This window comes from Gekko japonicus, unplaced genomic scaffold (assembly GCF_001447785.1).
Source record: "Gekko japonicus isolate JY-2015 unplaced genomic scaffold, Gekko_japonicus_V1.1 scaffold54, whole genome shotgun sequence".
NCBI classification, from domain to species: Eukaryota; Metazoa; Chordata; class Lepidosauria; order Squamata; family Gekkonidae; genus Gekko; species Gekko japonicus.
In genome coordinates, this window is record NW_015167058.1 from 1,549,616 (window position 1) to 1,572,499 (window position 22,884).

General features: G+C 42.5%; 1 protein-coding gene across 1 annotated transcript in view; it reads left to right on the forward strand.

Moving 5' to 3' along the window:
• Positions 1-10,589: 10,589 nt before the first annotated feature.
• Positions 10,590-22,884, forward strand: part of CTDP1 (CTD phosphatase subunit 1) — a 129,919-nt gene continuing 117,624 nt past the window's right edge. Inside the window, exons 1-3 of the mRNA XM_015412469.1 lie at positions 10,590-10,662; positions 19,113-19,206; positions 20,249-20,377. Coding sequence (XP_015267955.1) covers positions 10,622-10,662; positions 19,113-19,206; positions 20,249-20,377 — 264 coding nt within the window. The 5' untranslated portion in view covers positions 10,590-10,621. The remainder of the gene's footprint in view (positions 10,663-19,112; positions 19,207-20,248; positions 20,378-22,884) is intronic.

The following is a 22,884-nucleotide window of genomic DNA, read 5'->3' on the forward strand; positions in this document are numbered from 1 at the left end:
GCCGAAGTGACCCCCACTGGCCGTCAAGGGTGGGGATGGGGGGGGTGGCGGCGCCCGGGGGTGTAGAGGAGCATCAGCATCAGCCGCCGTCTCCTGCGCCCGCTCTTCTCCTCGCCAGAGTCCGGCGGCTGAGGAGGCGAGCGGGGAACCGCGCGAGGAGCAGCCCGTCCCTTCCCCTCCCTTCCCTTCCCCGCCCTCTGGCGCTGCGGCGTCGTTGTGACAGCAGAAGCCAGCCGCTCCTCCTCCTTTTGCTTCCCCGGTTGTAGGCGGCGAGGCGGGCGCGGCCTGGGGGTGGTCCGAGGCGGGTCGGTCTTTGCGTGCCTGTAGCCTCGGCGCGACCGAACCGGGCCGGGCGGGGACTGGCGCCAAATATAGGCAAGCCAAAGTAGCGTAAGGAAAACAAGACCGAGGAGGAGGAGATGTGAGCCTTGCTTCCTTACTGGTTTCCCAAGCAAGCGTCGGCCCGCCCGTGCGGGCTCTTCTTAATCCAGCTTCTTGACCCGTTGAAAACTTCTGAAACTCCTTTTTCTCTCATTTGGAGGGAGTGGGAGGAGTTAGCCACGAGAGGGGGAAAAAAATAACATGGTCGCGCAAATGGTTATATACACCTCCTCATACCTGAGGCATTTTTCTTGTCTTGCGGCTTCTTTTTGTTAGGCACATTGGAATAACATTCCTACGCCGCGTTTTTCTCTTCTTCCACGTATTAGGGACCAGACGTTGTTATTGAATGGGTCGCGCAGGCAAGCCTGGTGTACACATGGAGCAGAATGAAGTGCAAAAGCAATGGCATGGAGTTGAGGCATTAGGATGTGCAGCTTCTCTTTAGGCTGTGTGTGAGCAATTTAATCTTTTAGAATTTCCTCTCAATAATTCCCTGTAAGTGTGAAAGCCGGCACAGCATGCGGAGGGAGTTTTCTTTTCTTTTACATGGTTTTATTTGCAAGGAGTTCTTACATGAGGGAGTGTTAAAATGTGACTCTAACCACTTGCTGACTAAAATGATGCAGCCTGTTTTGCTGCTTCAGAATTCCACCACCTCGTCCTGTTGTTTGTGCAGATCTGGCCTTAGACCAGTGCTGCAGAAGGTATGTGAATGCACTTTGATTATTACACAAGAAAAGTGGGAAATAAATGTTTTAAATTATATTCTACTAATTGAAGGCCTGTCAGTAGTATATTTACAATCACTTGTACTCCAGTGACCCATCCTTCTGTGCTGTAGTTTCCTTAATATCACTGGCTCATACTTCGTGGTGTCACAATAGGTTCTGGAAAACAGATGTGTCAGGTCTCCTCTGGTTGCAGTCAGCTTTACTGCTTTGATATCCCAGAAGGTTTAGGTAGATACAGGACAGGGAATAACTTTGAAAATCCACAGGTTTTTAAGTAAACCTTTTTGAAGAGAACTGTAATCATTTAATGAGTTTTCAGCAGCAGTAAAACATTGCTTATGGTACAAGTATCATTCGCTAATGAATCACACTATTAGTCTTATGCGTATAGAATATTAGTCCTTAATATCACTATCCATAACATTCTGCAGAGTCGTATAAGCAAGAAAGATAATGTTTTATCTCAAATATGTACAGTCTCAATGTTGGTGGAAGAAGGAACGATGAGGTATGAACAGCCCTGTAATAAACAGTGGTATGAAGTACTGAATTGTTTGTGATCAGATTTATAGTTTAGTCTACCATATCCTAATGGCTTGAAGCCGGAAACAGCAAGCTAAACCAGCCTTTGATAAAGTTGCATAGTATTTAGGGAGTAAGTATCACAGTATTGGATAACCTCACTTTATTGAATAGGCATAGCTGCAGTTGTGGATATGGATTGTGTTATGGGAAGAAGCAGCAAAAATTTTGAAATTAAATATGGTAGACTCTGTCACAGTCTTAGGATTGTTTGTACAATGTCACTCTGTCAAAATGCTCAAGAAGAGTTATTTAATTTGTTGTTTGCATTTGCATCTCTGCTTCTTTTTGTCTTGTTGAAACTCAAAGTAGTTTAGTTACGGTCTCCATGAGGTCTTCCATCTGGGCATTGAACAGCCCAGGCCAGCTCTGCTTCAGCAAGATGGACATATCATTTCTCCTGCAGCCATACCCTGACACCCCAACTGTCACACAATAATTTGTCGGTACTTCAGTGAAATTTTCATTAATTTTGGAAGTCTTGCAAAAAACCCAGAAATGTTGGGGGAAACTGAAATATATGCAACACTTACTTTCCTGTCAAGTCTAAATTTCTTTTACTCGCTTAACAACATCAAATACATCATTTATCACTTATTTGGCATATTTATGGAATTTAGCAGTATAAATACTTTGTTTCTATAAGAAATTGTAAGTATACCCATTACTTGAGAAAGTGTTGCTGACTGCTGCAACCTTTAATTTTTGACATCTGAGAGGTAGGAAAAATAAAAGTTGAAGGTAGAAAACAAATTCTATAGTAATCAAAAGTGAGTATTATTTAAACAGAAATTTTCATAGCATCACAATAGGTAGATCTAACAGCATGTTTGGGTACTAAGCTAATAACTGAAAATGCTGAACTCTTTAATGTATTTTAAACGCATTATACCATATGAATTGTTTCAAAAATATATTTAAATTAAAAAGTTCTTGAAGCCGTTGTATATGTCCATAGGATAACTGTTTTTTTCTCAATGCTCCTTCAAGTTTCCCAATTATTCTATTGGAAAAATTGAAAAAAAATACTTTTACTCATTTTAAAAGAGAAAATGTTTTGAGGTTTTTTTAAAGTGCTCTCCAAAATTTCCAGTTTTCCAGATGGAAAGATTTTTTTAAAGTCTTCAGTAAAAATGTACTTCTTATTTTCCCCTGATTTCCCCCCCTGTCCTACACATCTCTAGTCAGTACATCAATTCAGAACAGTTTTCTGCCTTACCAGCAAAAATACTGTAATGTGTGTTGGCAGAAATCACATGTTTTGCTTTATAGAGTGCCAAAGCAAATAAGATTTTGTTGTTCAGTCGCACAGTCGAGTCTGACTCTTTGCGACCCCCATGGACCAGTTCCCGCCAGGCCTTCCTGTCTTCCACCATCCTCTGAAGTTTGCTCAATTTCATGTTCGTTGCATCTATGACACTGTCTAACCATCTCATCCTTTGCCGTCCCCGTCTTCTTTGACCTTCAATCTTTCCCAGCATCAGGGTCTTCTCCAGTGAGTGCTCCCTTCTCATTTGGTGGCCAAAGTATTTGAGCTTCAGTTTCATTATCTGGCCTTCCAGGGAACAGTCAGGGTTGATTTCTTTTAGGATTGACTGATTTGATCTTCTTACAGTCCAAGGGACTCTCAAGAGTCTTCTCCAGCACCATAGTTCAAAAGAATCTATTCTTCGGCGCTCGGCCTTCCTTATAGTCCAACTCTCGCAGCCATACATGACTACTGGGAATACCATTGCTTTGACCATGCGGACTTTTGTTGGCAGGGTGATGTCTCTACTTTTTATCATGCTGTTTAGGTTCGCCATCGCTTTCCTCCCAAGGAGCAGGCGTCTTTTAATTTCATGGCTGCAGTCACAGTCTGTGGTGATCTGGGATCCCAGGAACGTGAAGTCTGTCACTACTTCCACGACTTCCCCTTCTATTTGCCAAGGAGTGATGGGGCCGGATGCCATGATCTTAGTTTTTTTGATGTTGAGCTTCAAGACCCCTTTTGCGCTCTCCTCTTTTACACTGAGCAAGAGGCTCTTTAGGTCCTATTCACTTTCTGCCATTAGAGTGCTATCGTATGCATATCTGAGGTTGTTGATCTTTTCCCCTGCAATCTTAATTCCCGCTTGTGATTCATCTAGGCCAGCATTTCGCATGATGTACTCTGCATATATATTAAATAAGCAAGGTGACAATATACATCCTTGTCGTACTCCTTTTCCTATGCTAAACCAATCAGTTGTTCCATATCCGGTTCTAACTGTCGCTTCTTGGCCCTTATACAGGTTTCTCAAGAGACATGTGAGGTGGTCTGGTACTCCCATCTCTTTAAGGACCTGCCATAGTTTGTTGTGATCCACACCGTCAAAAGCTTTAGCATAGTCAATGAAGCAGAAGTAGATGTTTTTCTGGTACTCTCTTGCTTTCTCCATAATCCAGCGAATGTTGGCAATTTGATCTCTAGTTCCTCTACCTCTTCGAAACCCAGCTTGTACTTCTTGCAGTTCTCTATCCATGTACTGTTGAAGCCTAGCTTGTAGGATCTTGAGCATGACCTCGCTAGCGTGTGATATGAGTGCAATTGTGTGATAATTTTAACATTCCTTGGCATTGCCCTTCTTTGGGATTGGAATGATCGTAATAATGAAGATGATTATAAGATAAAGAGAATGAAATGTCATTTTATTTTGACTAATTTGAGATTAAATCTGTGCACCAGGTTTATTAATATAGTGCAATTAGAATATCACTTAGACCCATCTGCAGAGATGGCCTTAACAAAAGTTGTGTAATTTGATTCCTTCTGTACAAAAAGAAAAAGAGAGAGAAAGAAACTTCTGTGAGATGTAGACTGTGGTGTATAACCAGATTCTGAAATGTATAGTGTTTTGTGATTGACAGAAATGGTAGGTAGTGGTCTGCTTGGATACCATGTTGCTTCTGTGGAGTCGAAAGCTATGCTATTTCATGCATGTGGAGGAGCCATTCTTCAAATTCTCTTATTCCATGTTCAGCTGGGTCATTGAGGGGCTGGGCACATGGAACATCTCTTGCCTGTCTGTGAATCCCCACCTGCATGTAGAACCCCTATCAGTGAACTGGCTCTCTCTCTCTGATGAGTTCAGTGTTTTTGGTGGATTCCCACCCATCCACTGTCTTTGAGCAACAACGCATGTGAGCCATTATTAACTTCTGTTCATTTTCTCGGAATTCTGGGTTGCGGTCATGTGTGCACGTTCCATAAACTAGTCTAGTTCAGTAAGTAGGGCAGCCATCCTGTGTGTTTAATGGGCATGTTAAATAGTGCTCTGTCTACATTTTTATTTCCCAATTTAGAACAGAAATTGTATTTCTGTGAGGTGAAACTGAAATGACTTCCTAGCTAGCACTTCAAAGAGGCTTTTTTTCTCCAAACAGGATGTCATTTCCTTGATCTTTAGGGCAGCAAGTAATTATCTCTTATTGCAGTTCTTTCCCAATTTGAGAAACTAGCAGTTCCTTGATTGAAAATCGGTGTCTGCATTGGCCACAATCTGGTGGAAAATTCTGCTCAGATCTTATTGAAATGAACAGAAACTGTGGGAAAACATGATAGTGAAGTGTATGGTGTATAGTATTCATTTTAGCTTGTGCAAAAAAACTTTCCAAATGATTATGCCCATATTGGACATGTTTCGAGCAGATTCTTCTTGGGATTAGTGTAACTGATTTGAACTACCAGTGTCTTTTAACAAGAATGAAATAGTAATCCACAATGAGATATAATTATAAATAGAAATATAAGTAAGCACACAAATATACAAAAAGGATAATCAGACATGAAAGATGCACAGCGTGTTAATAATCTGAGCCATATTACCTAATGCTTCTGAATTTTGCTGTTCTTTCTTGGTGTATGTAAGTTGTCCATTGTTTTGAGATTTCCTTTTCATCTCTGAGTATCGATACTGAAAGCCTCTATTCTTGTGGGCCTGTTGCCAGGATTTTCAGATCTCTGTTTTGAACATAAGAAGAGGCCTGCTGGATCAAACCAGTGGTCCATCTAGTCCTGCATCCTGTCTCATACTGTGGCCAGACAGTTCCTCTGGACAGCCTACAAACAGGGATAGAGGCTGAGGCCTTCCCCTGATGTTGCCTCTTGGCTCTGGGAGTCAGAGGCTTAGTGCCTCTGAATGTGGAGCCTCCCCTCAGTCACCATAGCTAGTAGTCATTGATAGACTTATCCTCCATGAATCTATCTAATCACCTTTTAAAGTTGTTTATTCCTTTGGCCATCACTACATCCTCTGGCAGCGAATTCCACATTTTAATCACTCTCTGTGTAAAGTAGTATTTTCTTTTGTCCATCCTAATAAGTCCTAACATAGAGTTTGCCTTTTTTTTTACTGCTGCAGCACACAGGGTTGTCTGTCTCATTGAGGTATTTGCTATGACCCCAAGATCTTTTTCCCTCTCAGTCTCAGCAAGTTCAGACCCCATTAGCCTATACTTGAAGCTGGGATTTCTTCTTCTTTTTTTAAAATTTTGTTTATTTTTTCAAATCAAATGTCATTAACCAAAATACATTAACGTAGAAGAGCATTTCCATAACGTTCGAAAACTAAGTCAGAATTGTTGAGAGCCTTAAAATTTCCATGGAGAGATCTTCCACAATATAGTACAATACCTAGGACCCTTAGATCTACATAATTAAATGGGAAAGGAAAACAAATATTGTCTTTTCCAACAAACTTTTATACTAATGCTTCACAATAGTAACCATTTATGGTAGTACGAGTTTTCCGGTAGTATATCGTGTGTACGAGAATATTGGAAACCAGATTGTTTCAAATTTGGAATTGGAGGACTGAGCGGTTTGTGCTCTATGTACTTTATCTGTAACTTTAGTCATCACAAATTGTTCCCACACTTTTTCGTGCCAAGCGGATAACGATGGAGGCAATGGAGATTTCCAACATGACGCTATTGTCAGGCGTGCCGATGCAAGGAGCAAAGAAATTGTTTCCTTATTTCTAACATCTATGTCGGTATCCCAGCGGTTTAGTAAAAAGATTTCGGGTTTAAAATTAAAATTAAGATTGAGCGAGGTTATATCCTTGATCTGTTTTTGGTGGATTCCCACCCATCCACTGTCTTTGAGCAACAACGCATGTGAGCCATTATTTGGTGTCATCTGCAAACTTGGCTACTATACTACCCTCCCCTAGTACCGGCCCCAGTATTGATCCTTTTGAGACCCCACTGCTTACTTCCCTACATTGTGAGAACTGTCCACTGATTCCTACTCTTTGCTTCCTGTCATTTAACCAGTTTTTAATCCATAAGAGAACCTGTTCTCTTATCCCATGACTGCTGAGTTATTTAGGAACCTTTGATAAGGTACCTTGTCAAAAGCCCTTTGAAAGTCCAAGAATATAATATCTACCGGGTCACTGTTGTCTACATGCTTTTTCACTTTCTCAGAGAACTCCAAAAGGTTGGTGAAGCTGGATTTCCATTTGCAGAAGCCATGCTGATTTTCCCTCAGCATGCTTTGTCCCTCTATGTACCTAGCAATTCTGTCTTTTATGACAGTTTCTATTAATTATCCTGGGACAGATGTTAGGCTAACTGGCCTGTAATTTCCTGGTTCCCTTCTGGATTCCTTTTTAAAAATTGGTCTCATATCAGCTGCTCTCCAGTCTTCTAGTACAGCAGCTGAATTTAGTGATAGGTTACTATGATGCACCCCTGTATCTCCCCAACTGTCTGGCAGATTTTTCCTGCCAAATCTTCAGTTCCCCTCAGAGACTGAGTTGTCATACCGTAGCATGTATATATTCTTTGTCATAGAAGACTTGACCACCCTGTGTTTAGATATTTAGTTTAGGCTTTTTTCTCAGCTCAGGAACTCTACTGAAAATACAGGAGCTGTCCAGTTTTTAAAAACCCTTGAGAAATGGCACTTGAGGCAAATTAAGTTACAAAAACAGAATAAAGCTTTTATTAAACAGGCAAGGAATATGTGTATAAATGGAATAGTCAAGGTTTTGAGATCGCTGAGGTAAAAAACTAATATATACTGAGTTGAATTCTTAGAGCATTCAAGAAAGTGTATTTGTAGTTTTGTTTCAAGGCTTTCTATTTCTTTCTTTGAGAGGTACTTTGTTTAGTATATTTCAGCACAACACAGTTCTTGTTGATGTTTCTAGATTTCTTCAGATATTACAGGTTTTCTGCGGTGTCTAAGCTTATCACAAACCAGGGTTCTGTTCCCAACCCCTTTCACTGGCAGACAGTTATTCTCCTTGTCCCTAAGAAGCAATAACTCCTTTTATTATTTGGCTTGTATGGGAGTTCTCTCAAACTACCCAGACCTTCTGCCAAATCCTTCCTCAGTATCCTTTGTATAAGGCTGTTCTGTAGCTCTCCTGACTGAGAAACTAAAGTTCTCCCTCAGAGCAATTTCAGTATATCTAACAGTATGTCCTCTGCAAGGCAACAATATCGTCCTCGCACCTGTTCGAGTTCCTGGCAGAGACATACTCCAACTCATCAGTCTCCAGACACACGGTGGAGACCAAGAACGTCCTCGGGAGGCCAAAAACCTGCCTTCCAGGAGCCAAAACTCGGCTCCGGGCAACAAGCTTCCCGCACCAAACAGTCCAAACCCTCCAAGCAGGGTTTTTGACTTCCCAGTGATCGAGTCAGCTCAAACCCGTCTGTCACCCTTCCTTCAAAATTGGCGTCACATCACCTCAGACGAGTGGGTGCTGTCCATCTTGTCCCAGGGCTACAAGATTCAGTTCGAACAGAACCCCAATACTCCGGTCGTCGTATCCACGCCCCCTTCCCCACCTCTTCTCAAGGAGGTGTCAGTCCTTCTGCAAAAGGGAGCCATCGAACAGGTACCAACACACCTCCAAGGGACGGGGTTTTATTCCTGGTACTTCACAGTCCCGAAGAGAGACGAAGGCATTCGACCCATCTTAGACCTCAGGGAACTGAATCCTACCACCACTTCCTCATGGTCTCCCTACAACAGATCATACCATTGGTTCGGAGACACGTCTGGATGGCCACCCTCGACCTCCAAGACACGTATTTCCACACCACTATCCATCCCTTCCACCGCCAATACCTATGCTTTGCGATTGGTCAACAGCACTATCAATATACGGCCCTTCCATTCGGCCTATCCAGCGCCCCAAGAGTCTTCACAAAAACTATGATTGTGGTTGCAGCCTTCCTCTGTCTCAGGGGTATCTCCATCTACCGATACATAGACGATTGGCTTCTGGTAGCACCTGCCAGGAACGCCCTAGTATCCAATGCCAATACTACAATACAATAAAGAATATAGGGTAGGATCCAGGTAGGATTTTCTGTAGTGAAGAAGGGAGGAGTGGGTCCACTTTGACCACCAAAAGGGAAACATGGGACCTGCCACCACCCCCTATAGAGGATAGCCTGAACACCAGGTCGTGACGTCACTGTAATGGCAACCTGGGTAGGCATAACATTCCCTGTGTGGCTGACTCGAGCAGGAGAAGACGACGTTGGTCTCTTTCTCCCGGGCTGGTTTTCTCGTTGCAAAAACGAGGGAGGCTTTCTGGAGTTGGTTTTGGGGTTTGTTTGTTTGTTTTCACAGTGGCCGTCTTTATTTTCTCGGAAGGAAGAGATTGGAGGGAGGGGGAAAAGTTAATCTGACTGGAGTGGGATGGGATGGGATGGAGCCAAGCGAGCGGGAATGTTTCCCCTGCTTCCTGAGCAACCAAGGGCTTTCTGGGGTTGTTGGGGGTTGTTTAGTTTTTGTTTTTTTTTTACACAGTGGCCGTCTTTAATTTCACGGAAGAAAGAGGTGGGTCGATTCCCCAACACTTCCCTTTCCCCTCCCTTCCCCCCTCCCCCAATCTTTGCAAAAGAGAGATGCTGCAAACATCAGGGTCTCCCCCCCATTTGTTGGTTCACTTGAACGTTTGTGGAGGCTGGGGGGGGGAGCAGTTTTCTGTTTTATACATTTATTTACAACATGTGTATGCATGCTGTACATTTTGTAAGTAATTTATATACTGTATATCACACACACACACACACACACACACACATACACACACACACATATAAAAAAGCAGCATTCTCTCTCAGGTTAACCTGAGAGAGAATGCTGCTTTTTTGGTAACTGGAGATTATAATTGAAGTTTACTGTATGTGAAAACGTCTTACCTAAGTATGAGTTTGTACATATTAAGATCTCATGCTGTGTCAATGGTAGATAAAAAGTAATACTGAAAATCAAAAGTTATTAAACTCTTAGTATTATTTGACAATACTCTGTTCCCTGCTTGGAGAAGGGAGCAGAATCTAACCTACCCACAATACCATCATACAACAGACATCCACCACTTTCCCCTATTATATGCTTGTAAATTATACGAAGCATACACTCAAATATGCAAGGGAAACGCTGTAAGCTAGTGTGAAGAATCTGGAATACTGCAGTGAAAGGTTCAAGAGAATATCTTGTTGAGTACACAAGAAACTGCAAGTTAAAACACTTGTGAAAGTAGCTGACAACTGCAGAGTTCAGGGACTGTTATGACTACCTTTGATGATGTCACAACCTGGTGTTCAGGCTTTCCTCTATAGGGGGTGGTGGACCTGCACGGACAAAATTCATATTAGACTGAGTTCTGAGCTTGATGCTGAGAACATCTTTGTGGGTGTTAGGTTTTAGTTGAGGCTATAGTAAGGAGCAGAATTAAGTGAGAGAGTGCAAAAGTTGGCAGGATCCAAACTATGTAGTAGTTGGAGATGTGGGTATGTTGTAGCTTGTCCATGCTATGTCAGTGGCATGCATTTTTATGTATTATACTTAATGTTGTCATAAAGCAGCCATTAATTCTATTTTCAGAGGCACTCTGTTGAGGTTGGAAGGATGCAGCCATCCTGTTGTTATGAAAGGATTATGTGCAGAATGTGGACAGGATTTAACACAGTAAGTATCACTGTAAGGGGTTAAGTTTCTGTTGGTTGCACTTGGGTAAAACTGAGAATTGGAAGCATAGTTAAATTTGAATTTTAACCACTTAGGTCCATTGGAATTATGCTCTTCCCTGTTAGCAGAACCAGTCTGGCATAGTGGTTACTGTCAGACTAGGAATGGAGGACCCCAGTCCAAATCCATACATAGATGATACTCATGAGGTGGCCCTGAGTTTGTCTCTCCCAGCCTAATCTGTCTCACAGTCTTGTTGAGAAGACCAAAAGGGGAAGTGAGGGAGGGCATCTTCAGAGGAAGAGCAGTATAAAATGTAATGGAAGAAAAATATTAACAGTAATTTATGGTAGAATGTAAGAAGTAAGGACAGAACATATTGTAAAACAAATATATACAACAGTTTGAGGATAGGCAGAAGTTATTTGATATGTGTCGTGAGTTGCATGTAGAAGACAAAAATTCTGATAAATAGAAGTTCAGGTATACTGGGTATACCATGTTGATGAGATAAGTACCAACAAAGAGAGACAAAAATATAAAATGTGCTCTGATGGAACAGTCAGTGTTATGAATAAAGCTGTGAACCATATCAGTAAGAACTTAGTTTTGAGCTTAATATATGGAGAACAGTCTGTATGGCTATTAGGTTCTAATAGCTGGTTTTAGGGGAGACCATCTTCTCATTTCAGGAGAAGACATCTTGATATTTGGGTACTCTTTCTCCCACAATCCCTGGAGGCAGCATATTAGGTTATTTTCTTCCTGCCCCTGGGGAGAGGAGTACTTCATTCTCCAGTTCTTTTCTTGCCTCCTTTGCATGTGCAAGACTCAGAGGAGCTCCAGTTGCCTTTTGGCATCTTTTCTGCTGCAGACTTCCTGTTTATGTCATCTTTTCTTTCCTCATGTGCCTGTCCTTGAGTTCTTCTCAATTGCCTTCGTTGGGGGAGAGAAGGGGGAAAACCCTCCTTGTTTGTCCTCCCACCTTAACCTCTGTTTTGCTGGGAGTGACTAGTCACCACTAATAACCCCCTATGTTGTTTGCATCTCAGTAACCTGAATTTGAAACAGCAGGTACATTAGCAGGTGCCTTAGAGGTCATCACCATGCTGGACAACAGAGATTTGCAGGAGCAAAAGTGGAGGTGTACACTTGCCACTCGCAAGGAAACAAGAGAGCAAACAAAAAACTGTCAAGCGGAAACAAAGCAGTTTAGCTGACTGCAAGGAGGTTCTTGGCACCAAAAAACCTGTGCCTTCTTGCAGCAGCTGCCAGCAGCCTGCATTAGCTGCAACTTCCCCTACAGCACAAACACAAACTGATCAAGAGGTTAGATTCAGGTGGGGTAGCCATGTTGGTCTGAAGCCGAACTAAATTTGAGTTCAGTGGTACCATTAAGACCAACAAAGTTTGATTCTGTTTATAAGTGAGAACTGAGTGACTTAGTGTGTGTAGTGAGTTAAAAACCTGATATCTCTGTTAAGCCCTGAGGGTTCCCTTGCTTCCCCGGGCCTCTCAGCAGTCAGCGGCCTGCATTGGCTGCCACTTCCCCTGCAGCACAAGCACAAACTGATCAAGAGGAGGTGAGTGTGCAGGTCAGTCCTGCTTCCCTGTACCCTTCAGCCCTCAGGGGCCTGCATTAACTGCTTCCCCTGCAGCACAAACAGAAACTGATCAAGAGGTGGTGAGTGAGCAGGTCAATCCTGCTTCCTTGGGCCCCTCAGGAGGAGATGGAGATGCCTTTGTTGCCTCAGTGGATTTTCAGGAATGGATGACCAACAACTTCTTTCAGGAGTGACTGGCCAACTCATCCAATAATGAGATGGTCAGAAGTGAGCCAACCTCAGATATGCAGACGATGCCACTCTAATGGCAGAAAGTGAAGAGGACCTAAAGGGCCTCTTACTGAGGGTGAAACTAAAATCATGGCATCTGGCCCATCACTCCTTGGCAAATAGAAGGGGAAGTCGTGGAAGCAGTGACAGACTTCACGTTTCTGGGATCCAAGATCACTGCAGACAGTGACTGCAGCCATGAAATTAAAAGACGCCTGCTCCTTGGGAGGAAAGCGATGGCAAACCTAGACAGCATAATAAAACATAGAGACATCACCCTGCCAACAAAACTTCATATGGTCAAAGCAATGGTATTCCCAGTAGTAATGTATGGCTGCGAGAGTTGGACTATAAGAAAGGCTGAGTGCCGAAGAATAGATGCCTTTGAATTATGGTGCAGGAGAAGACTCTTGAGAGTCCCTTGGACTGCAAGGAGATCAAATCAGTGAATCCTAAAAGAAATCAACCCTGACTGTTCCCTGGAAGGCCAGATGCTGAAGCTCAAATACTTTGGCCACCAAATGAGAAGGGAGCACTCACTGGAGAAGACCCTGATGCTGGGAAAGATTGAAGGAAAAAGAAGAAGGGGACAGCAAAGGATGAGATGGTTAGACAGTGTTATTGATGCAATGAACATGAAATTAAGCAAATCCAGAGCACGACGGAAGACAGGAGGGCCTGGCATGATGTGGTCCATGGGGTCGCGAAGAGTCGGACTCGACTGTGCGACTGAATAGCAACAACAAAAGAGAGCAGTCTCAGGGCAGAAAGACACATGGCTCTTTGTGTGTCCTCCCACCCCATCAGCTAGACTACCCAGGAAGCCAGGGAATTTCTTATGGGCCAGACTTGGATCACCATAAAATCCTCTTGGCCTACTAAAACGGCATTAAAAAGCTGCCCGCCCTCCTTCTGGGCTTCGTCCCCAATGTCCTCCCAATCTGAGGAAGGTGATTTATAACCTTGATTCAGAACAGTGGGAGTCTGACTCAGACTGAGTGGAAGGGGAACTATCAGTTGAAGACCCTCCTCAGCAGGCTCCTCAGGCTCACAGACTGTTTTCTCGTGAAGAGTTGCCACCATTACTGTACTCTAACCATAAAGATTCTGCAACTTCCCCCCAAGGGGATCCAGAACCCAATGAAGACGATGAGGATGGGGCCACAGAGGTGTTCAGTATGCCTCAAACCTTGCATTCTACCTTTCCATTTACTTTAGTCCTTTAGTCCAAGGAATGGACTAAAAAAGTGAGGGACCCTTACACAGAGCTCATGAAGTGATAGCCTATGCCATTAGAGCTTCAGCTGCCACCTCCCTCATGGCTAGAGCCTCTATCATGTGGCTTCACAATTCCTGAAGGAGACTCCCAATTTATCAAGGAAGCTCACTGGCTACATCGCTAAACCAGAGAGTGCTGCAGCCTTCATGGCTAATGCCAGTTTTGATTCTATGAAATGTTCCTTGAAGGCTGTGGTGGCAAGGAGGAAGTCATGACTGAAGAATTGGACTGTGGATGCTACTTCCAATGTTAATGTAGCCTCATGGCCTTTCCTAGGGGGTACACTGTTTGGTGATACCCTGGATAATAGACCAGGGATAAAGAAGAATAAGAGTTTGGATTTATACCCTGCTCTTCACTCAGAGTCTCAGAGTGGCTTACAATCTCTTTTCCCTTCCCCTCTCCACAACAGACACCTTGTGAGGTAGGTGGGGCTGAGAGAACAAGAGAACTGCTCTTGAGAGAACAACTCTGAGAGAACTGTGGCTTGCCCAAGGTCACCCAGCAGGTGCATGTGGAGGCATGGGGAATCAAACCTGGTTCTCCCAGATTAGAGTCCACACTCTTAAGTGCTACATCAAACTGCCTCTCAAAAAAGAAGGCTATGTCCTTTTTCTCGAAGAAAGAGGATAGTCATCAGAAGGGGTTTTACTTCCAGTCCTTTTGCAGCTTCAGGATTCTTCTTGGATTCTGTACAGACCATGGTCCAAGCCAAATCCTTCAGGTCCAACTCTCAGCCACCCAGGGCCAAAACTCAGCCAATGGAGGCAGCGAACCTCGCCTACAGCGCTCCTGACACCAGGCCTCCACCAGTCGGGGGCAGACTTCAACTCTTCTGGCAGAAATGGACTGCACCAGTGTCCAAAGCCTGGGTGCAACACACAATCAGGCAAGGTTATGCAATCAAGCTTGCCTCCCCCCCCCCCGCACATGAACACTTCTTACAGTCTCCTTGTTCCAGCAAATTCATTGTATACAAAACAAAATGGAGACGTTGAAGTAAATCATGGATGTGATTACAGCAGGGGGCTTTATGACATCCATAGACTTCAGAGAGGCCTACCTACATGTCCCCATTTTTTCCCCACACAGAAGTACTTCCCTTTCGCTTCAGTTTATTTTATTTATTTATTTTGGGATTTATATCCCGCCCTACCCGTACGGCCTCAAGGGTATTCAGCCTCAAGGGTATTCACAAAGGTGATGGTTTCCCTTGTATTAAGCCTCAGATCCTGGGTTATCCATGTGCATCCCTGCTTGGATGACCTTCAAGTCTCCCTCAGCGGAGAAGTTGTCCCAGGGTGTGCAGCAACTATCCAGCATTTGTTGTCACACAGCTTCCTCATCAGCATTGAAAAGAGTCAGTTAACCCTGTCACAACTGGTGGTGACTCAGTCACAGGTGGTGGTGACTCAGGAGCAATTGTAGGTGACTCAGTCACAGGTGGTGGTGACTCACTTAGGAGCAATTGTGGATTCAGTCCACAAGAAGCTTTTCCACCAGAAAAAGTGGCAAAGCTAAAGAGTGCTGCAATTCTTGTCATTGCCTCAAGGTCAGCGGACCTAATGTTTCTGACCCAGCTCCTGTGTTCCATGATTGCAGCCATTGCCACAGTCCCATGGAGTCAAGCACAGTCCAGGGACCTTCAGTGGTTCTTACTTCCTCACCAACAGTCAATTGTCCTCGAGCACCACTGGAGACTGAGAGTTGATTCATAGTTAAGGAATCCCTTTGTTGGTGGACGGTCTCTTCACAGCTGATCAAAAGCAAAGAGATCCATCCAGGGATGGACCTACTGATCGCCACAGATGCAAGCTTTTTGGGCTGGGAAGCATGGTCAGTATCAGAACAGACCATGTGCATCAGTTTCCTGGAACGCAGGGTGATTTTCCTGCAGTAAAATTCTTCCTGAAGACATCTCAGTGCCTTCTTGTCTGCGTCCAAACAGAAAACACAATGGCTGAGGCCCATGTCAGTTGCCAGGGAGGCACACAATCCTGGAAGCTTCAGGAGGAAGTGGCCTTGATAATGAAGTGGTCAGAAAGGCTCCTAACGTCTCTCTGAGCAGAGTACATCAAAGGCATCTCCAGTATCCAAGCTGATTGGCTCAGCCGGACACACTTTGACTAAGGGGAGTGGTCCCTGTCCCAGGCCCTATTCAAACAAGTGACTCATTGGTTCAGTCAGCCCAGTGTTGATCACTTCGCCTCTCCCCGCATCACAAAGACCACCTGCTTCTTTTCCTGTTGCAACTGTCCACAAGTGAAAAAGATGGATGCCTTCCTCTCCAGGTGGCCGGCCGGCCTACTGTATGCCTTCCCTCCAATCTCAGTGATCTCCAGATCTTTGAACAAATTCAAGTGGGAGAGAACAGAAGTGATTTTCCTGGCTCCACATTGGCAAAGGAGATCTTGTTTCTCAGATCTGATCACATTGTCAGTCCAGCCTCCCTGGATGCTAACAGTCCTTCCAGACAATCTTTCCCAGGTCCTGATACTCTACATGCATGGTTGCTGTTGACCATTTGGAGATTAAGTAGCAAGGACTGCTAGATCTAGGGTTCTCTGAGCAGGTAATGAAGACTATGCTGGCAAGCAGATGACCGTCAACAGAAAGGACCTATGGCTGCACCTGGAAGGCTTTCATCAGGTGATGCTGAAGGTATCGTAAGACGCCGATAGAGATAGAAGTCCCCACCATGCTTTCCTTCCAACAGGATGGACTTGACCCAGGGCCGTAGAGCTAACATGCTCCATAGATAGGCAGTGGCTCTGGCCTCAATTCTGCCTTCAGTTGAAGGCAGTCCTCGCTCATGCCACCCAGACATCAAACATTTCCTCAGAAGAGCAGAGCTTTTCAACCTGCCAATAGTTCTCCGTTTTCCTTCTTGGAGACTTAATATCTTTCTCCAAGCTCTTACAAAACCTCAATTTGAGTCACTGTGAGAGGTATCACACTGGTTCCTCACTCTTAAGGTGCTGTTTCTTAGAGCCATCACCTCTGCCAGACTCACCTCAGAATTGGGAGCTCTGTCTATAGCTAAAGGCTTTGGCATTTCCCAGAAGGATGTGGTGGTTCTATGTTTGGATCCTTTGTTCATCCCAAAGGTGAATTCTGTGTTTCACAGGTCTCAGGAGCAATGTTCCCTCTAAGCTGTGGAGTCTTGTGAGCAAAATTTCCTCTTTGTGAGCTACTGGCATTAAAATTGTAGTGAGCGATCTGTCTACTGCATAAATTAGCTTGCTCTGGAGCCATCCGTCCTGAGTTTAGACAAAAATCTGTGAGCTGGTGGCTAAAAACCTGTGAGCTAGCTCACACTAACTCAGCTTATAGGGAACACTGCTCAGGAGGTGTACCTCTTGTCCTTCTGTTCCAAGCCATTGCACCCTAAGGAGATAAATTGGCAAACCTTGGATGTGTGAAGAGCCTTCTGTATTTACATCCAGATACAGCTTCTGTCAGGAGATAAGATGCTCTGTTTGTAGCTTACCATCCAGTAGACAAGGGCAGAAAGCATCTCTCAGTAGGTGGCTGAAAGAGTGCATTATTTTGGTCTACTCTTCTCAAGGGCTTAAAGCTCCAGAAGGAATCACAGCCCACTCAATCAGGAGTGCAGCCAACACAGCCACCTTTCAATCCAATGCATCAGTTTGGGGGATCTGTAGAACAGCCACCAGGGCAGCTGTGTCTGCCTTCATGCGCCATTACAAAATGGACACATATGCAGCAGTTGATGCAGCCTTTGGGCAACTATTGCTTCAACAGGTGATGTGACAGAATTGAGATACAGGGCTGCCTTCCCATCTGGGGGAAAGCTTTGTAATATCCCAGATGTCAGAATGTCCTCCTCTCCCCAAATGAGAAAAGCACTTTGGACTTACCATGAAGGTTCCTTTTATTTGAGGTAGAGGAGTACCTCCTAGTCCCACCCAGATATAGGGGAATCTTCTTTGTGGATAATAGTCCTTTTGTTTCAATTATCTTAAACTTTTCCCCACTGTTACTGTTTACTTTTGAATGTTGTTCCTTCTCTGAAATGGGGTTGGACCTCTGGCCCTGTCCTATTGTTGCTTAATCTTCAGGTTAAATCCTGTTGGCAGCAAGAAATGATGGCACACTTTGTGGTTTTCTATGGAAAGCTCTGGAAGCCTCTGAACTGAAGAAGGAGGTACTTAATGTAACAAAAAAGACACTGTTGTGGTACCTGATTAGTACTGCCAGAATGACTTATGCACAATCTTGGAAGCAGGATAGAATACCAGAAAAATGGGAATGGATTCAGAAAGTGTTATTCATGGCTGAAATGGACAAATTAACGAAGAAACTTAATAACAGAGAAGATCAAGAATTTTTTGGAAAAATGGAAAAACTTTAAAGAATATCTGGAAAAAACTGGGATGTAAAACATAATTTACTTTGTTTTGATAATTATTAAGGGCAGAAACATAACGGTTTGGAATGTTTAGATTAAGATATTGTTACCTTGAAATTTAAGATGATAACGGGAAAGGAAAAATAGAAATATAAATGGGAAAGGGGGAGGAGCATTGCGGGAAGCCACAAAAGGGGAGGAGGGGATAAGAGAAACGGATATGTGATAAAAGAAATGTAATGTAATGTTGAATGTGTTGATATATCCAAATAAAAGTTTTGACATTTAAAAAAAAGAGGAGGAGGAGGAGGTACTTTTCTCCTCAGGGAGGGGGGGGATATCTAATATCCTGCCTCCAGGGATTGGATGTCCTCCTCTACCTCAAATAGAAGGAGCTTTCATGTTAAATCTGAAGTTCCTTTTCATGTCATTAGTATAATCCATTGAACCCACTTGGTTGATGTTGTACTTGCTGTTTCAATTGTGGTATGAAAAGTTTCCAAGTCTGGCAAAGTACAAGCATGGTACTGTATGTAGTAATGATGCATACTAATTTAAATGGGTAGATTTTATTACAGTAAGGACAGAATTTGAAACTTTGCAGCTTCCCACATTTATTATGAAGGTCTGGGATATTCAAACATGCAGGCTCCGTTCACAATTGGTGGTGCTGTGCGTGCATTTTCAGATGTAATTTTGGCTGTCTTCTTGGCAAATATTCAGAAGTGAATTAGTTTTAAGACCGAAGCTGTGCAATTGTTCATTTCTTAGTTTTGAAAAATTTTATGCCTGTGCATTTATTGTTTGGGTACCCCAGCCTTGGTTGTCTTTGTGTATGTGTAATAAGTAAGGTAATTCCATGTGAAGTTTCCTGCACAATAAATTTATTTTCTGTGTTAACATACTGGGAGCGTTACTACTGGAATGTGTCTAATGTCTTCTCTTATACTTCCTCTATTATTAGACTACAAAGCAAGAATGGAAAACAGAATACACCAGTATCCACGGCAACTGTATCAATGGTTCATAGCGTCCCAGAACTGATGGTTAGTTCTGAGGCAAGTACTCTCCCACTCTTTCTCCCATTTTGAGCATTCAGGAATCACATCAGTATGCATCCACTCTTTCTCCCATTTTGAGCATTCAGCAGATTTAATTAGAGGAATCACATCAGTATGCGCACATATTGAAACATAGGTTTCAAGTATATAGCTACTTTAAATGCATATTTTTCCAACCCATGTATGTTTATGATGAGATTTGATTCAGGTGGGTAGCTGTGGACTCAACATTTGTTGCATGATGAGATTTGTTAAATTACAAGTTTTTTACCTAAAACTGCTTCCTATTTTCTTCCAAATAGATGTCAGCTGAAATAAAATCGTGTAACAATGTTATCTGGTTCAGTTGGCTTTTTAAAATATTATTGTTGATAGGCTAAATAGGACAGTATATAAATTCTTAAATTTAATTATAGCAGAACAAAAGTAGAACTGGGATCCAGCATTTAAAGCCACTTTATTTACTGTATTGGTGGCATCAGTTGAGAGAGATATTGTTTTATTTCTGTGGCAGACCTGCAGTTTGAGTAAAAAATGAGGGAAAATTAGAATTGCAAAGTCATTAAGCTAGGATAACCAGCCTGTATGTTGTTAGTATAGATGGAAACACATAGGCAAAGGCATATAGCACTCTGTTCTACCCTTTCCCTTTGAAAATTGCATCTTCAGTAGATGCAGAATGGTCATAGGGAAAGACGTTTTACTTTCCATTTGTATGTTGTATCAGCCATATAAGACAGAAATAAAGCACCTTCTAGAATTTACACAGATTAGATATGCTAATGTTGTGACTATGATGTGTATAAAATTCCAAGTGTGGGAATTCTAAAATACAACTCCAGTCTTCCCTAGAGTATCTCTGGAGTTCCTCAAATATTGCTGGAAGAAGTTGTCTAAAACATAATTATGGTATATTGGATGGTGATGGTCGCATTTGTTTCACCTGAAGTGATTGTGCATGTTTCTCATGTTTTTCATACTTTTTTTAAATTTTAGGTTTTCACCAAGCACATTTAACATGTTAGTCTCTTTATTGTAGCAAGCAGAACAGTTAGGAAGAGAAGACCAAAATCGACTGCGCCGAAATCGAAAACTAGTGCTAATGGTGGACTTGGACCAGACATTAATTCATACCACAGAGCAGCACTGCCAACAGATGTCTAACAAAGTAAAGCAATGTTATTGGGTTTTTAAAATGATTCTTGGATCAGATTTTAATGAGCTTGGAATTGTTTAAAATAGCAAATACACGAATCAAATACGATTTTATTTATTTATATATTCTATTTTATTTTTAGTTACAATATTCATACCATGCCTTTTGATTCAAGCCTGATTACAAAATATTAAAAAATAGTAAAATGAAGTATAAACTTATGTAGCATCAAATCACCAAGATTAACAGCAATATATAATAAACACTTCATTATTGCATGTTTTTAAAAATTGGGCCAAATTGTGGGTTTTTTCCATCAAGTGGCACTTGACTTATGGTGACCCTGCAAGACATGTTCAGAGGTGGTTTGCCATTGCCTGTCTGTGCTTAGCACCCCTGGTATTCCATGATGGTTTCCTTTCCAAGTACCAACTAGGGCCAACGCTGCTTAGCTTCCAAGATCTGACAACATTGGGCTAGCCTGCCCTATCTATGTTAGATGAATTGTATTTACTTGATGCTTAAGTCATCCTTTAGATTTCAGACAGACCAGTAGAGAAAATTCGTATCCCTGACAACCACTTGCCTAACCACAGAATTAAGAGGGGGAGTACGCAGAACCAGGTCTTCGAATATCTTATGTTTGATCACGTTTGTATAGGAGAAGCTGCTGATTCAGGTACAGTAGTCCCAGGCTATTTAGGGTTTGAATTGTGCCCAGAAACAATTGATAACCAATAATGATCAGAGCTGTGTAATTGTTAAGACTGTTGAATATAAGTCAGGAAGACTCTGGTTCAAATCCCCACATAAGGTTACATCTAAATTTCCCTCTAAGCTGTGTTAGGGGGTGCTGGCACACAAAATTTCAGTTTGTAGCTCAGGGAATTTTTGCATTAGCTCACAAGTGGACTGAAGATATTTTCTTCTCCATTGAAAAAAATGGAGGATGGGGGCACTTCCTTCTGGGGCCCATAAAATTGGACCCCCTGTTCCAATCTTTTTGAAACTTGAAGGGGAGGTGGAGGAGAGGAACCAGCAACTATGCTGCAAATTTGGTGCCTCTACCTCAAAAAACAGCCCGTCCCCTGAGCCCCCGCTATCCCCAGATTGAGTCTCCATTATAGAGCCCATTTAGTATAATGGTCCCCATAGGCTATAATGGAACCGGGGGGGAGGAATCGATTATTTTTTTTCCCACACCCCTAATAAGATTTTCAGAATGATTTCTAAGCTGCCTGGAGCCACAGGAAAGTGGGATATAAATATTTGAATAAATAAGTAGCTTGGCCAGGTTGATAACATTTAAGCAACTTTCTGTTTGTTAGGTTAGGGATGATTCTGACAGTGATTGTTCCATCTCTGTTATACTTGACTTGTAATGCTGGTTGTCATTTCACTAAAAAAAGAGTAAAACTAAAAAAAAAAAATTGAAGAGGTCCATGAGTAGCTATTAGCCACAAGGTATAAATGGAATACTATGTACGGGATAGTGATGCTGTATATTCTTGGTACTTTGGGGGGGCATTAGTGAGATGGCTTCTGGGGTTCTGACCAAACTGGTGGACCTCCTGATGGCACCTGGTTTTTGGCAACTGTGTGACACAGAGTGTTGGACTGGATAGGCCATTGGCCTGATCCAACATGACTTCTCTTATGTTCTTGTGTGTATGTGCGTGCGCACACACTCTTAAGGTTCAGGAGAATGGTGCAGGCAAGCTTAACTTGCCCTTTTCTGCACCACACCTGTAATCCATTTCCTCCCTCCAAATACCGTTTACATTTACCATTAAAAAGCCATTGGTATATTTATTCATGGACTTGTAGGTTGCCCCTCAGCCTCACCAGGTTTTGTGCTGTAAGCTACCATGGTCTTTCAGAATAACAAAGACTCTAGTTCTGTGGTAGAGCATCTACTTGAGCACCAGAGCTCTCCAGGATCCTTTTCTTAGATTTCCTCCACAACAGTGTTGGATATGATGAGAAGGGACAATTAGTTATCCCCAGCATGCAGGCCTCTGCATCACAGCCACAATTTGTTTTATTTGTAATTATATCGATCTTTCCTGTTAACAGCACGTTGACATAGCTTAGGTCCTTAGCCTCAGGTCCTGGGATGCCTGGGAGAAAGCCAGGCGTATAAATATTTTGAAGAAATATTTTATATAAATATTTTAAAGAAATATATTTAAGCAAGATATATGTTTAAATAGTCTTCACTAAATTTATCTTGTTAGTTGTGAAACAGGTAAAACTTAATGATAGTCACTATTTTGAGTTATGTTATGATACAAATGATATGATACTAATGGAGTTTAAAATAAATATCAAACAGCAGGGTTACACAAATCCTGCGAAATATATGGTGTGCATTTGTAATTCTATATGCAAATAGTTACCTTTCAATACACTTAACAGTATCAGTATATGGTTGAAAATTTGTTGTGTTGGAATACATTCTATGTAAGCTGTTGTACAAACGAGTGAGTATTTCTGATTGCATGTCAATTCTGTAAGCC